This window comes from Chiloscyllium punctatum, chromosome 30 (assembly GCF_047496795.1).
Source record: "Chiloscyllium punctatum isolate Juve2018m chromosome 30, sChiPun1.3, whole genome shotgun sequence".
NCBI classification, from domain to species: Eukaryota; Metazoa; Chordata; class Chondrichthyes; order Orectolobiformes; family Hemiscylliidae; genus Chiloscyllium; species Chiloscyllium punctatum.
The window spans coordinates 24,093,420-24,110,644 of NC_092768.1; the positions used below are offsets into that span (position 1 = coordinate 24,093,420).

The 17,225-nt window shown below is 55.9% G+C and overlaps 1 protein-coding gene across 1 annotated transcript in view; it reads left to right on the forward strand.

The window, feature by feature from the left end:
* LOC140455286 (uncharacterized) overlaps positions 1 to 17,225 on the forward strand; it is a 207,344-nt gene that overhangs the window by 180,935 nt on the left and 9,184 nt on the right. Inside the window, exons 64-66 of the mRNA XM_072550032.1 lie at positions 9,003 to 9,135; positions 13,477 to 13,628; positions 16,004 to 16,100. Coding sequence (XP_072406133.1) covers positions 9,003 to 9,135; positions 13,477 to 13,628; positions 16,004 to 16,100 — 382 coding nt within the window. The remainder of the gene's footprint in view (positions 1 to 9,002; positions 9,136 to 13,476; positions 13,629 to 16,003; positions 16,101 to 17,225) is intronic.

The window sequence follows — 17,225 nt, forward strand, 5'->3', positions numbered from 1 at the left end:
TCTTTCCCACTCTGTCTCTCTACCCCTCCGTCTCTCCTCCCCTCCGACTCTCCATCCCTCCGTCTCTCCCCCTCTCCGTCTCTCCACCTGATCACCTCACCACCTCTCCACCTCTCCATCACACCCCCTCTCCGTCATCCCCTTCTGCGTCTCACGGTCTCTCCACTTCTCTATCTCTCCACTTCATTGCCTCTCAGTAACTCCCCCTCTCCCTCTCTCCCCCTCTCCCCCTCTTCCCCCTCTCCCCCTCTCCCTCTCCCCCTCTCTCCCTCTCTCCCTCTCTCTGTCTCTCTGTCTCTCTGTCTCTCTGTCTCTCTGTCTCTCTGTCTCTCTGTCTCTCTGTCTCTCTGTCTCTCTGTCTCTCCACCTCTCTATCTCTCCATTTCACTGCTTCTCCATCTCTCTGTCTCTCCCCCTCTCTGTCTCTCCCCCTCTCCGTCTCTCTCCCCCCTCTCTGTCTCTCCCCCTCTCCCTCTCTCCACCCCTCGGTCTCTCCCCCTCTCCATCTCTCCACCCTTCGGTCCCTTCCCTCCATCTCCCCACCCCTCGGTCCCTTCCCTCCATCTCCCCACCCCTCGGTCCCTTCCCTCTATCTCCCCACCCCTCGGTCCCTTCCCTCTCCATCTTTTCATCCCTCAGTCTCTACCCCTCTCCGTTTCTCCCCTTCTTCGTCTATCCCCCTCTTCCCCACTCTGTCTCTTCCCCACTCTGTCTCTTCCCCACTCTGTCTCTTCCCCACTCTGTCTCTTCCCCACTCTGTCTCTTCCCCACTCTGTCTCTTCCCCACTCCGTCTCTTCCCCACTCTGTCTCTTCCCCACTCCGTCTCTCCCCCTCTCCGTCTCTCCCCCTCTCCGTCTCTCCCCCTCTCCGTCTCTCCCCCCTCTCCGTCTCTCCCCCCTCTCCGTCTCTCCCCCCTCTCCGTCTCTCCCCCCTCTCCGTCTCTCCCCCTCTCCGTCTCTCCACCCCTCCATCTCTCCACCCCTCTCCGTCTCTCCCCCCTCTCCGTCTCTCCCCCCTCTCCGTCTCTCCCCCCTCTCCGTCTCTCCCCCACTCCGTCTCTCCACCCCTCCATCTCTCCACCCCTCCGTCTCTCCCCCCTCTCCGTCTCTCCACCCCTCCGTCTCTCCACCCCTCCATCTCTCCACCCCTCTCCGTCTCTCCACCCCTCCGTCTCTCCACCCCTCCGTCTCTCCACCCCTCCGTCTCTCCACCCCTCCGTCTCTCCACCCCTCCGTCTCTCCACCCCTCCGTCTCTCCACCCCTCCGTCTCTCCACCCCTCCGTCTCTCCACCCCTCCGACTCTCCACCTCTCCGTCTCTCCATCTCTCCACCTCTCCGCCTCTGCCTCTCCACCTCTCTGTCCGTCCATCTCACAGTCTCTCCACCTCACTATCACTTCAGCTTTCTGCCTCTCCACCCCTCGGTCTCTCTGTCACTCCGTCTCTCTGCCTCTCCACCTCACATTCTCTCCACCTTACAGTTTCTCCACCTCTCCGTCTTCCCATCTCTCCATCCACCTCTCCATTTCCCCACCTCTCCCTCTCTCCAACTCACCAATTCATCATCTCTCAAACAGGAAGAGAGCAGCCAATCCCTCAGAGCTCCTGGTGCTCAGAGCATCTCAATACATCCCTCACTCAGCGATCAATACATCCCTCACTCATCGATCAATACATCCCTCACTCAGTGATCAATACATCCCTCACTCAGCGATTAATACATCCCTCACTCAGTGATCAATACATCCCTCATTCAGCGATTAATACATCCCTCACTCAGTGATCAATACATCCCTCATTCAGCAATTAATACATCCCTCACTCAGTGATCAATACATCCCTCACTCATTGATCAATACATCCCTCACTCAGTGATCAATACATCCCTCACTCATTGATCAATACATCCCTCACTCAGTGATCAATACATCCCTCACTCAGTGATCAATACATCCCTCACTCTGCGATCAATACATCCCTCACTCTGCGATCAATACATCCCTCACTCAGTGATCAATACATCCCTCACTCAGCGATCAATACATCCCTCACTCAGTAACCACTCCTTTCCTCACTCACTGATTAATACATCCCTCACTCTGCGATCAATACATCCCTCACTCAGTGATCAATACATCCCTCACTCTGCGATCAATACATCCCTCACTCAGTGATCAATACATCCCTCTCTCAGCAATTAATGCATCCCTCACTCAGCGATCGGTACATCCCTCAGTCAGTGATCAATACATCCCTCACTCATTGATCAATACACCCCTCACTCAGTGATCAATACATCCCTCACTCAGTGATCAATACATCCCTCACTCAGTGATCAATACATCCCTCACTCAGCGATCAATACATCCCTCACTCAGTGATCAATACATCCCTCACTCAGTGATCAATACATCCCTCACTCAGTAACCACTCCATCCCTCATTCAGCAATTAATACATCCCTCACTCAGTGATCAATAAATCCCTCACTCAGTGATCAATACATCCCTCACTCAGTGATCAATACATCCCTCACTCAGTGATCAATACATCCCTCACTCAGTGATCAATACATCCCTCACTCAGTAACCACTCCATCCCTCATTCAGCAATCAATACATCCCTCACTCAGCGATCGGTACATCCCTCAGTCAGTTATCAATACATCCCTCACTCTGCGATCAATACATCCCTCACTCTGCGATCAATACATCCCTCACTCTGCGATCAATACGTCCCTCACTCAGTGATCAATACATCCCTTACTCAGAGATCAATACACCCCTCACTCAGTGATCAATACATCCCTCACTCAGAGATCAATACACCCCTCACTCAGTAACCACACCATCCCCACTCTACAGTCCCCACCTACTTCACTGTCCATGCTATTAGCCGGCAGTTTAGAATCTCAAGGGCTGGTGTGTTTGAAATCTTTAAGTCAGTTAAAGGATTTAACGGGGTAATAGGGAGAAACTGTCTCCATTGATGAAGGAATCCAGAACAAGGCACATCATCTTAACGTTAAAGCCAGACCATCAGCAGGATGCAGTGTTGGGGTTACTTAGTGCAGGATTACAGCTGTTCATTCAACAGCGTGCACGGAGAGTCCATTTTACACTCGTTAGAGTGACATAAATATAAGGAATTCATCTCTTTTATACACATTTTGTCATGTCTGTGTGTTCTGTATTTCAAATTCCAAACTCGTCTGTACATCAAAAACAGATGTTCTCCAGTCCCAGGTACATACCTTTCTCCACACAAACACAGGCTCTTCTGCTCCCCTCACTCACCTCCCCCTGCTCCTGTTCTCTTCTCTCCTTATCTCTTCTCCCAGTCCCCCACTTCTGTCTCTGAACCAGTTAATTATTTATCTTTTATGGGCCTTTCTGGAAGCTTCCTGCTGTTACTGACAAAGAACAAAGAAAATTTACAGCCCAGGAACAGCCCTTCAACCCTCCAAGCCTGAGCCGATCCAAATGTACTGTCTGAACCTTTTGGTCAATTCATAAGCATCTGTATCCCTCTGCTCCCCACCTACTCATGCGTCTGCCTCTACCACCTCTGCTGGCACCTACCACCCTCTGTGTGAAGTACTTGCCACGTGTATCCCCCTTAAATTGTTCACCTCGCACCTTGAAAGCGAGACCTCTAGTTATTGAATCCTTCACCCTGGGAAAAACCTTGTCTCTATCCACCCTGTCTATACCCTTCATGATTTTATAAACCTCAATCAGGTCAATCTCCTTTGTTCTTGAGAAAATAAACCTAACCTACTCAACCTCTCTTCATAGCCAGCACCTTCCATACCAGGCAATATCCTCGTAAACCCTCTCTGCACCCTCTCCAAAGTGTCCACATCCTTTTGGTAATGTAGCGACCAGAACGGTACACAGTATTGTAAATGCGGCTGAACCAATGTCTTGTACAATGTTAACATGACCCACCAGCTCTTATACGCAATACCCCGTCCGATGAAGACAAGCATACTATATGCCTTCTTGACCACTCTATCCACCTGTGCAGCAACCTTCAGGGTACAATGGACCTGAACTCCCAGATCTCTCTGCTCCTCAACGTTTCCTGAGGCTCTTCCATTTACAGTGTAATTTGCTCTAGAATTAGTCTTCCCTAAATGCATCACCTCACATTTGCCAGGATTGAACTCCATCTGCCACTTCTCCGCCCAACTCTCCAGTCTATCTATATTCTCCTGTATTCTTTGACAGTCCCTTATGCTTTCTGCTACTCCACCGATCTTTGTGTCATCTGCAAACTTACTGATCATACCAACAGTGCCCTCTTCCAGATCATTAATGTATATTACAAACAACAGTGGCCTCAACACTGACCCCTGTGGAACACCACTGGTCACCTTTCTCCATGTCGAGAAACTCCCTTCAGTTAATACTCTCTGTCTCCTGTTGCTCAACCAGTTCTTTATCCACCTAGCTAGAACACCCTGCACACCATGTGACTTCACTTTCTCCATTAGCCTGCCATGGGGAACCTTATCAAACGCCTTACTAAAGTCCATATATATGACATCAACAGCCCTTCCTTCATCTATCAACTTGGTCACTTCCTCGAAGAACTCTATTAAGTTGGTAAGGCACGATCTCCCCCACACAAAACTATGTTGCCTATCACTGATAGGCCCATTCTTTTCTAAATATAAATAAATCCTATCCCTCAGTACCTTTTCTAGCAACTTTCCCACCACCGACGTCAGGCTCACTGGTCTGTAGTTACTCAGAATGTCCCTACTACCCTTCTTGTACAGGGGGACAACATGAGCAACCCTCCAGTCCTCCGGCACCTCACCTGTATTTAAGGATGCCACAAAGATATCTGTCAGGGCCCCAGCTATTTCCTCTTTCACCTCCCTCAGCAACCTGGGATAGATCCCATTCGGTCCTGGGGATTTGTCCACCTTAATAACCTCTAGCCTACCCAACACACTTTCTCTACTTATGTCAAAGCGATGCAGACTAATCAAACTGCTATCTCTAATCTCAAGATTCATCATGTTTCTCTCCTCAGTGAACACTGATGCAAAGTAATCATTCAGAATCTCACCCATTCTCTCAGATTCGGCACACAACCTTCCTTCATTATTTTTTCGTGGACCAATCCTTTCTCTAGTTACCCGCTTGCTTCTTATATAAGAATAAAATGCTTTGGGATTTTCCTTAATTCTGTTTGCTAAAGCTATTTCATGACCCCTTTTAGCCCGCTTGATTCCTCGTTTAAGACTTGTCCTACTCTTCCGATATTCCTCCAGGCCCCATTCTGTTCTTAGCTGCCTAGACTTTATGTATGCTTCCCTTTTGCTCTTGGCTAGTCGTACAATTTCTCCTGTCATCCACGGTTCATGAATCTTGCCCTTCCTATCCTTTGCCTTCAATGGGACATGCCTATCCTGTACTACCAGTAACCTATCTTTGAAAGCCTCCCACATCTCAAATGTGGACTTCCCTTCAGATAGCTCTGCCCAATCCACATTTCCCAGCTCCTGCCTAATTTTGATATAATTGGCCTTGGCCCAGTTTAGTACTCTTCCCTTAGGACCACTCTCTTCGTTATCAACGAGTATTCTACGACCTTTATGGTGTGCTGGGTTCATCAATGAAAACTACGCTCTTAATTCTACTCGGCATACAGATGACACCTTGACAACCCTTACTGTCTAATTAACCCTGACAGTGCCCTCCCTGGGCCCTTCCCTTAGGCCCGTACGTTGTCAGCATTGACCATTTCCTTCACAATCAGTTACCTATCAACACTGGCCAGGCTGAGGGTCAGACTATCTGTACTCATTGGCCCTTTAACATGGATCCTGATCGAGCACCATGTAGCCCTTAGTTTGAAATTCCCATCGCCATCCCCTGTGTGACCTCCTATTGCAGTAAATCAGGAATGTTCAGTATAAAGTGGATTTATACTTCAGTATAAAGGGGATTTTTCGTATCCATGGGTATATCTGTGTGTTCAATCCCCAATTCCACAGTTCCTTCCTCCAGCTGCAGGTGGGTATAATGTTCAGTGTTGTGAGGAAGGCTCACTCTGTTGATGCACGGTTCAGTGTGTCCTGTACCCTCACTGTTCGTCACCCCAGAATACAGTGATAACACAGGGGAACTGCCACAGGTTGCCTTTTCTACCTTTCCTCGTGTAAACGTTCAATGTTCTCGATATATTTGAACGGGTTCTCCCCTGTCCAGTCTTGCTGGGGCCTGTAGGTGGGAGCAGACTGACTGAGGCATGGCCATGATTGTGAACACTTTCTGTCCTGTGGTTGATGGCTTTTCGACAGTTTCATTGTACAATTCCCTGCAGCATTATATCCACATCCGGCCTCCTCTGTTAGGTAGATCAGATAAGTGTACTTTATTCAGGATCCTCGTTTTTATCCAGGATCCATCGAGTGCAGGCTAACCAGAGGGCACTCTGTCTCTGCTGTAGCCAGAGGGGTATCTCACATCAGGTGGGGTATCTCAGAGCCGGTAAGGTATCTCAGAGCCGGTGGGGTATCTCATAGTCGGTGGGGTATCTCAGAGCCGGTGGGGTATCACATAGTCGGTGGGGTATCACATAGTCGGTGGGGTATCTCAGAGCCGGTGGGGTATCTCACAGTCGGTGGGGTATCTCACAGTCGGTGGGGTATCTCACAGTCGGTGGGGTATCTCACAGTCGGTGGGATGTCTCACAGCCGGTGGGATATCTCACAGTCGCTGGGATATCTCACAGCCAGTGGGATATCTCACAGCCGGTGGGATATCTCACAGTCGCTGGGATATCTCACAGCCAGCGGGATATCCTACAACCGGTGTGGTATCTCACAGCTAGTGGTGTATCTCACAGCTGGCAGTATATCTCACAGCTGGCAGTGTATCTCATAGCCGGTGGGATATCTCACAGTCGGTGGTGTATCTCACAGCTGGTGGTGTATCTCACAGCTGGTGGTGTATCTCACAGCCAGTGGTGTATCTCACAGCCGGCGGTGTATCTCACAGCCAGTGGTGTATCTCACAGCCGGTGGTGTATCTCACAGCCGGTGGTGTATCTCACAGCCAGTGGTTTATCTCACAGCCGGCGGTGTATCTCACAGCCAGTGGTGTATCTCACAGCCGGCGGTGTATCTCACAGCCAGCGGTGTATCTCACAGCCGGTGGTGTATCTCACAGCCAGTGGTTTATCTCACAGCTGGCAGTGTATCTCACAGCCGGCGGTGTATCTCACAGCCGGCGGTGTATCTCACAGCCGGTGGGGTATCTCACAGCCGGTGGGGTATCTCATAGTCGGTGGGGTATCTCATATTCGGTGGGGTATCTCAGAGCCGGTGGGGTATCTCATAGTCGGTGGGGTATCTCAGAGCCGGTGGGGTATCTCATAGTCGGTGGAGTATCCCACAGCCGGTGGGATATCTCACAGCCGGTGGAGTATCCCACAGCCGGTGGAATATCTCAGAGCCGGTGGGGTATCTCACAGTCGGTGGGGTATCTCACAGTCGGTGGGATGTCTCACAGCCGGTGGGATATCTCACAGTCGCTGGGATATCTCACAGCCGGTGGGATATCTCACAGTCGGTGGGAGGTCTCACAGCCGGTGGGATATCTCACAGTCGCTGGGATATCTCACAGCCAGTGGGATATCTCACAGCCGGTGGGATATCTCACAGCTGGTGGGATATCTCACAGCCAGCGGGATATCCTACAACCGGTGTGGTATCTCACAGCTGGTGGGGTATCTCCGAGCCGGTGGGGTATCTCATAGTCAGTGGGGTATCTCAGAGCCGGTGGGGTATCCCACAGCCGGTGGGATATCTCACAGTCGGTGGGATATCTCACAGTCGGTGGGATGTCTCACAGCCGGTGGGATATCTCACAGCCGGTGGGATATCTCACAGCCGGTGGGATATCTCACAGCCGGTGGGATATCTCACAATCGGTGGGATGTCTCACAGCCGGTGGGATATCTCACAGTCGGTGGAGTATCCCACAGCCGGTGGAATATCTCAGAGCCGGTGGGGTATCTCACAGTCAGTGGGGTATCTCACAGTCGGTGGGATGTCTCACAGCCGGTGGGATATCTCACAGTCGCTGGGATATCTCACAGCCGGTGGGGTATCTCAGAGCCGGTGGGGTATCTCATAGTCGGTGGGCTATCTCACAGCCGGTGGGCTATCTCACAGCCGGTGGGCTATCTCACAGCCGGTGGGCTATCTCACAGCCGGTGGGCTATCTCACAGTCGGTGGGGTATCTCACAGCCGGTGGGCTATCTCACAGCCGGTGGGATGTCTCACAGCCGGTGGGATATCTCACAGTCGGTGCGGTATCTCAGAGCCGGTGGGGTATCTCACAGTCGGTGGGATATCTCATAGCCAGTGGATATCTCACAGTCGGTGCGGTATCTCAGAGCCGGTGGGATATCTCACAGCCAGTGGGATATCTCACAGCCGGTGGGATATCTCACAGCCGGTGGGATATCTCACAGTCGGTGGGATGTCTCACAGCCGGTGGGATATCTCACAGTCGCTGGGATATCTCACAGCCAGTGGGATATCTCATAGCCGGTGGAGTATCTCACAGCCGGTGGGATATCTCACAGTTGGTGGGATATCTCACAGTCGGTGGGGTATCTCACAGCCAGTGGGGTATCTCACAGCTGGTGGGGTATCTCACAGTCGGTGGAGTATCTCACAGCCGGTGGGATATCTCACAGTCGGTGCGGTATCTCAGAGCCGGTGGTGTATCCAGCCGGTGGAGTATCTCACAGCCGGTGGGGTATCTCACAGTCGATGCGGTATCTCACAGTCGGTGGGGTGTCTCATAGTCTGTGGAGTATCTCACAGCCGGTGGTGGAGAGGGACTAACTCTTTCCGTGTATGGGGGCAGGGTTTTCCTGGGAAGTTGTGGCTGGGAGGTAGTGAGGGTGTAAACTTGTTGGGTGTTTCCCTCCTTAGTTTCTGACCCCACGGCCTGACCTTTTCTCCGCAGCGGGTCAAGTTGGATGCCACAAAGCTGAGCCACAGACTGCACCAGCTGACGCCCAGCACCAGGTACACGGTCAGGCTGCACGCCCTGCAGGACAGTGAGAGGATGGGCGCTGTGACGGCACACTTCAACACAGGTACCTGTCCGCGGACCCGTACAGCACCAATCAATCCACCGCACCCATCCCCACCCCGGAACTGACCCACCCATCCCCACCCCGGACCTGACCCACCCATCCCCAAACTCCCACCGACCTGCATCACCCATCCCCAAAACACCACCGACCTCACCCACCCACCCCAAACCCCACTGACCTGCCTCACACGTCCACAAACCCCCACCGACCTGCCTCACCCATCCACAAACCCACACCGACCTGACCCACCCATCCCCAAACCCCCACCGACCTGCCTCACCCATCCACAAACCCACACCGACCTGACCCACCCATCCCCAAACCCCCACCGACCTGACCCACCCATTCCCAAACCCCCACTGACCTGACCCACCCATCCCCAAACCCACACCGACCTGACCCACCCATCCCCAAACACCCACCGACCTGACCAACCCATCCTCAAACTCCCACCGACTTGACCCACCCATCCCCAAACCCCTACCGACCTGCCCCAGCCATCCCCACACCACCACCGACCTGACACACCCATCCCCAAATCCCCAGCGACCTGACCCACCCATCCCCAAATACTCATCGACCTGACCCACCCATCCCCAAACCCACACCCACCTGACCCACCCATCCCCAAACCCCCACCGACCTGCCTCACCCATCCACAAACCCACACCGACCTGACCCACCCATCCCCAAACCCCCACCGACCTGACCCACCCATCCCCAAACCCCCACCGACCTGACCCACCCATTCCCAAACCCCCACTGACCTGACCCACCCATCCCCAAACCCACACCGACCTGACCCACCCATCCCCAAACACCCACCGACCTGACCAACCCATCCTCAAACTCCCACCGACTTGACCCACCCATCCCCAAACCCCTACCGACCTGCCCCAGCCATCCCCACACCACCACCGACCTGACACACCCATCCCCAAATCCCCAGCGACCTGACCCACCCATCCCCAAATACTCATCGACCTGACCCACCCATCCCCAGACCCACCCCGGACCTGACCCACCCATTCCCAAACCCCCACCGACCTGACCCACCCATTCCCAAACCCCCACCGATCTGACCCACCCATCCCAAACCCACACCGACCAGACCCACCCATCACTAACCCACACCGACCTGCCCCACCCATCCCCAAATCCCCCATGATCTGACCCACCCATCCCCAAACACCCACCGACCTGACCCACCCATCCCCAAACCCCCACCGACCTGCCCCAGCCATCCCCATACCACCACCGACCTGACACACCCATCCCCAAATCCCCAGCGACCTGACCCACCCATCCCCAAACACTCATCGACCAGACCCACCCACCCCCAATGCCCTACCGACCTGATAAACCTATCCCCAAATCACCACCGGCCTGACCCACCCATCCCCAAACCCACACCCACCTGACCCACCCATCCCCAAACCCCCACCGACCTGCCTCACCCATCCACAAACCCACACCGACCTGACCCACCCATCCCCAAACCCCCACCGACCTGACCCACCCATTCCCAAACCCCCACTGACCTGACCCACCCATCCCCAAACCCACACCGACCTGACCCACCCATCCCCAAACACCCACCGACCTGACCAACCCATCCTCAAACTCCCACCGACTTGACCCACCCATCCCCAAACCCCTACCGACCTGCCCCAGCCATCCCCACACCACCACCGACCTGACACACCCATCCCCAAATCCCCAGCGACCTGACCCACCCATCCCCAAATACTCATCGACCTGACCCACCCATCCCCAGACCCACCCCGGACCTGACCCACCCATTCCCAAACCCCCACCGACCTGACCCACCCATTCCCAAACCCCCACCGATCTGACCCACCCATCCCAAACCCACACCGACCAGACCCACCCATCACTAACTCACACCGACCTGCCCCACCCATCCCCAAATCCCCCATGATCTGACCCACCCATCCCCAAACACCCACCGACCTGACCCACCCATCCCCAAACCCCCACCGACCTGCCCCAGCCATCCCCATACCACCACCGACCTGACACACCCATCCCCAAATCCCCAGCGACCTGACCCACCCATCCCCAAACACTCATCGACCAGACCCACCCACCCCCAATGCCCTACCGACCTGATAAACCTATCCCCAAATCACCACCGGCCTGACCCACCCATCCCCAAACCCACACCCACCTGACCCACCCATCCCCAAACCCCCACCGACCTGCCTCACCCATCCACAAACCCACACCGACCTGACCCACCCATCCCCAAACCCCCACCGACCTGACCCACCCATTCCCAAACCCCCACTGACCTGACCCACCCATCCCCAAACCCACACCGACCTGACCCACCCATCCCCAAACACCCACCGACCTGACCAACCCATCCTCAAACTCCCACCGACTTGACCCACCCATCCCCAAACCCCTACCGACCTGCCCCAGCCATCCCCACACCACCACCGACCTGACACACCCATCCCCAAATCCCCAGCGACCTGACCCACCCATCCCCAAATACTCATCGACCTGACCCACCCATCCCCAGACCCACCCCGGACCTGACCCACCCATTCCCAAACCCCCACCGACCTGACCCACCCATTCCCAAACCCCCACCGATCTGACCCACCCATCCCAAACCCACACCGACCAGACCCACCCATCACTAACCCACACCGACCTGCCCCACCCATCCCCAAATCCCCCATGATCTGACCCACCCATCCCCAAACACCCACCGACCTGACCCACCCATCCCCAAACCCCCACCGACCTGCCCCAGCCATCCCCATACCACCACCGACCTGACACACCCATCCCCAAATCCCCAGCGACCTGACCCACCCATCCCCAAACACTCATCGACCAGACCCACCCACCCCCAATGCCCTACCGACCTGATAAACCTATCCCCAAATCACCACCGGCCTGACCCACCCATCCCCAAACCCACACCCACCTGACCCACCCATCCCCAAACCCCCACCGACCTGCCTCACCCATCCACAAACCCACACCGACCTGACCCACCCATCCCCAAACCCCCACCGACCTGACCCACCCATTCCCAAACCCCCACTGACCTGACCCACCCATCCCCAAACCCACACCGACCTGACCCACCCATCCCCAAACACCCACCGACCTGACCAACCCATCCTCAAACTCCCACCGACTTGACCCACCCATCCCCAAACCCCTACCGACCTGCCCCAGCCATCCCCACACCACCACCGACCTGACACACCCATCCCCAAATCCCCAGCGACCTGACCCACCCATCCCCAAATACTCATCGACCTGACCCACCCATCCCCAGACCCACCCCGGACCTGACCCACCCATTCCCAAACCCCCACCGACCTGACCCACCCATTCCCAAACCCCCACCGATCTGACCCACCCATCCCAAACCCACACCGACCAGACCCACCCATCACTAACCCACACCGACCTGCCCCACCCATCCCCAAATCCCCCATGATCTGACCCACCCATCCCCAAACACCCACCGACCTGACCCACCCATCCCCAAACCCCCACCGACCTGCCCCAGCCATCCCCATACCACCACCGACCTGACACACCCATCCCCAAATCCCCAGCGACCTGACCCACCCATCCCCAAACACTCATCGACCAGACCCACCCACCCCCAATGCCCTACCGACCTGATAAACCTATCCCCAAATCACCACCGGCCTGACCCACCCATCCCCAAACCCACACCGATCTGACCCACCCATCACCAAACCCCCACCGACCTGACCCACCCATCACCAACCCCCCACCGACCTGACCCACCCATTCCCAAATACCCACCGACCTGACCCACCCATTCCCAAATACCCACCGACCTGACCCACCCATCCCCAAACACCCACCAACCTGACCCACCCATTCCCAAATACCCACCGACCTAACCCACCCATCCCCAAACCCACACCGACCTGCCCAACCCATCCCCAAACACCCAACCTGACAGTGATTGATACATCCCTCATCCATGATCAATACATCCATCACCCAGTGATCAATACCTCCCTCACTCAGCGATTAATACATCCCTCACTCAGTGATCAATACATCCCTCACTCATTGATCAATACATCCCTCACTCAGCGATCGGTACATCCCTCACTAATTGATCAATACATCCCTCTCCATGATCAATACATCCCTCACTCAGCGATCAATACATCCCTCACCCAGCGATCGATACATCCCTCACGCCCTGAGAGCAGGTTTGAGGTGGTGAGTGGGATGAAGGGGGACTGGTGTCCATACTGGGATCTACCCTCACACTCTCTCCCTCTCTCTGATTCTTTTTGGTAGTCAGTGCACACATCCCATTCCCGAAGGACTGCGGAGAGGAACGCAGCAATGGGAGAACAGAGTCCAGCATCGTCACCCTCTACTTGAACGGCAGCAAAGACAAACCCATCAGAGCGTACTGCGACATGGAGACCGATGGCGGGGGCTGGCTCGTAAGGAGAGGGGTGTGGGGGAGTGGGGGCATAATCCCCAGGACAGGGGTCCGAGCCACTGTGTGAGGTGATGCACGTGTTAGTGAGAGCGCCTGGGCCCTGGGGAGAGGTGTGTGTGCTGGCAGAGTGAGAGAGAGGGAGAGAGTGCTGGGCCCTGGGGAGAGGTGTGTGTGCTGGCAGAATGAGAGAGGGAGAGAGTGATGGGCCCTGGGGAGAGGAGTGTGTGCTGGTAGAGTGAGAGAGGGAGAGAGTGCTGGGCCCTGGGGAGAGGTGTGTGTACTGGCAGAGTGAGAGAGGGAGAGAGTGCTGGGCCCTGGGGAGAGGTGTGTGTGCTGGCAGAGTGAGAGAGGGAGAGAGTGCTGGGCCCTGGGGAGAGGTGTGTGTGCTGGCAGAGTGAGAGAGAGGGAGAGAGTGCTGTACCCTGGGGAGAGGTGTGTGTGCTGGCAGAATGAGAGAGGGAGAGAGTGCTGTACCCTGGGGAGAGGAGTGTGTGCTGGTAGAGTGAGAGAGGGAGAGAGTGCTGGGCCCTGGGGAGAGGTGTGTGTACTGGCAGAGTGAGAGAGGGAGAGAGTGCTGGGCCCTGGGGAGAGGTGTGTGTACTGGCAGAGTGAGAGAGAGGGAGAGAGTGCCTGGGCCCTGGGGAGAGGTGTGTGTGCTGGCAGAGTGAGAGAAGGAGAGTGCTGGGCCCTGGGGAGAGGTGTGTGTACTGGCAGAGTGAGAGAAGGAGAGTGCTGGGCCCTGGGGAGAGGTGTGTGTACTGGCAGAGTGAGAGAGGGAGAGAGTGCTGGGCCCTGGGGAGAGGTGTGTGTACTGGCAGAGTGAGAGAGGAAAAGAGTGCTGGGCCCTGGGGAGAGGAGTGTGTACTGGCAGAGTGAGAGAGGGAGAGAGTGCTGGGCCCTGGGGAGAGGTGTGTGTACTGGCAGAGTGAGAGAAGGAGAGTACTGGGCCCTGGGGAGAGGTGTGTGTGCTGGCAGAGTGAGAGAAGGAGAGTGCTGGGCCCTGGGGAGAGGTGTGTGTACTGGCAGAGTGAGAGAGAGGGAGAGAGTGCTGGGCCCTGGGGAGAGGGGTATATGTGGTGAGAAAGAGAGTTCTGGGCCCTGGTGAGAGGGGTGTGTGTGCTGAGAGAGGGAGAGAGTTCTGGGCCCTGGTGAGAGGGGTGTGTGTGCTGAGAGAGGGAGAGAGTACTGGGCCCTGGGGAGAGGGGTGTGTGTGCTGAGAGAGGGAGAGAGTACTGGGCCCTGGGGAGAGGGGTGTGTGTGCTGAGAGAGGGAGAGAGTACTGGGCCCTGGGGAGAGGGGTGTGTGTGCTGAGAGAGGGAGAGAGTACTGGGCCCTGGGGAGAGGGGTGTGAGGAGAGAGGATGCTGCTCCTTACCCCCCTGTGAGGTGGAGTAACTATCTGTCTTTCTCTGTGTGCTGTTGTGCGTTCAGCTTCCCCCCGAGGATAACAACAGCGACCCTGGGGGGCTATCTCAGTCCCTGCTGGCTGGCTCAGGTAGTGTGACCTCCTCTGTCAGTCATAGTGATGTACAGCATGGAAACAGACCCTTCGGCCCAACTTGTCCGTGCTGTCTAGACATCCCAGTCTGATCTAGTCCCACCTGCCAGCACTTGGCCCATATCCCTCCAAACCCTTCCTATTCGTATACCCATCCAGATGCCTTTTAAATGTTGCAATTGTACCAGCCTCCACCACTTCCTCTGGCAGCTCATTCCATACACGCACCACCCTCTGTGTGAAAAAGCTGCCCCTCAGTTCCCTTTCAAATCTTCCCCCCCCCCCCCCTCACCTTAAACCTATGCACCCTTCCGGACTCCCCCACCCTTGTCTGTTCACCATATACACTCTGACCTTCTCTCTAACAGATGGCCCCCCGCAATCCCAGTACTGTTGGACCTAAGTTGTCCTTGCCCTGAGGTTAAATATTCAGGACACACACAGTGAAGGGGCAGCTGTTGGTGTGCAGCGACTTGAATGAAGTCCTGTGGGGTTGGGCTTTCCATATTTCTGGAATGTTGCATCCAAGGGCATTCCCCCTTCTCCTGCCACTCAGTTCCACTAGACCGGTACAGTCAGAGGGAAGAGGATTGTATGGGAAAAGTAAACCCAGGCCATTGTGGCTGAGTGAATCTCACTCAGAAACTTACAAATGGGAAACCCAGCCCTGGGTTTGAGCGGCTGGGAAAAGGGTCAGAGTTTAGACGCAGAGTGTTTGGAATGCCAGTGAGTTAAAGGCTTCCCTGTCAACATTCCCAATCCCAATCTTAATCCACACAGTGAGCTTCGGAGATTCCCTCAGTTTGTCCTTCCAGCCACACTGCTGCATGAGATTAGTGTCTGAAATTCATCACTGTTTTCCTCTTTCCCTGCTGGAAGGTTTTCCAGAGGAGAATGGACGGCAAGGCCAACTTCATCAGGAACTGGAAGGCCTACGAGAAAGGCTTCGGAGATCTGGCTGGGGAGCACTGGCTGGGTAAGGACAGGGGGGAGCACTGGCTGGGTAAGGACAGGAGGGAGCACTGGCTGGGTAAGGACAGGGGGAGCACTGGCTGGGTAAGGACAGGGGGGAGCACTGGCTGGGTAAGGACAGGAGGGAGCACTGGCTGGGTAAGGACAGGTGGGAGTACTGGCTGGGTAAGGATGGGGGGGGGAGCGCTGGTTGGGTAAGGACAGGAGGGAGCACTGGCTGGGTAAGGACAGGGGGAGCACTGGCTGGGTAAGGACAGGGGGGAGCACTGGCTGGGTAAGGACAGGAGGGAGCACTGGCTGGGTAAGGACAGGGGGGAGCACTGGCTGGGTAAGGACAGGGGGAGCACTGGCTGGGTAAGGACAGGGGGAGCACTGGCTGGGTAAGGACAGGAGGGAGCACTGGCTGGGTAAGGATGGCGGGGGGAGCGCTGGCTGGGTAAGGACAGGGGGAGCACTGGCTGGGTAAGGACAGGTGGGAGCACTGGCTGGGTAAGGACAGGGGGGAGCACTGGCTGGGTAAGGACAGGGGGGAGCACTGGCTGGGTAAGGACAGGGGGAGCACTGGCTGGGTAAGGACAGGAGGGAGCACTGGCTGGGTAAGGACAGGAGGGAGCACTGGCTGGGTAAGGACAGGTGGGAGTACTGGCTGGGTAAGGACAGGGGGGAGCACTGGCTGGGTAAGGACAGGGGGGAGCACTGGCTGGGTAAGGACAGATGGAGCACTGGCTGGGTAAGGACAGGGGGGAGCGCTGGCTGGGTAAGGACAGGGGGGAGCACTGGCTGGGTAAGGACAGAGGGAGCACTGGCTGGGTAAGGACAGGGGGGGCACTGGCTGGGGTAAGGACAGGGGGGAGCACTGGCTGGGTAAGGGACAGAGGGAGCACTGGCTGGGTAAGGACAGGGGGGAGCACTGGCTGGGTAAGGACAGGGGGGAGCGCTGGCTGGGTAAGGACAGGGGGGAGCACTGGCTGGGTAAGGACAGGGGGAAGCACTGGCTGGGTAAGGACAGGGGGGGAGCACTGGCTGGGCAAGGACAGGGGAAGCACTGGCTGGGTAAGGACAGGGGGGAGCACTGGCTGGGTAAGGACAGGGTGAGCACTGGCTGGGCAAGGACAGGGGGGAGCACTGG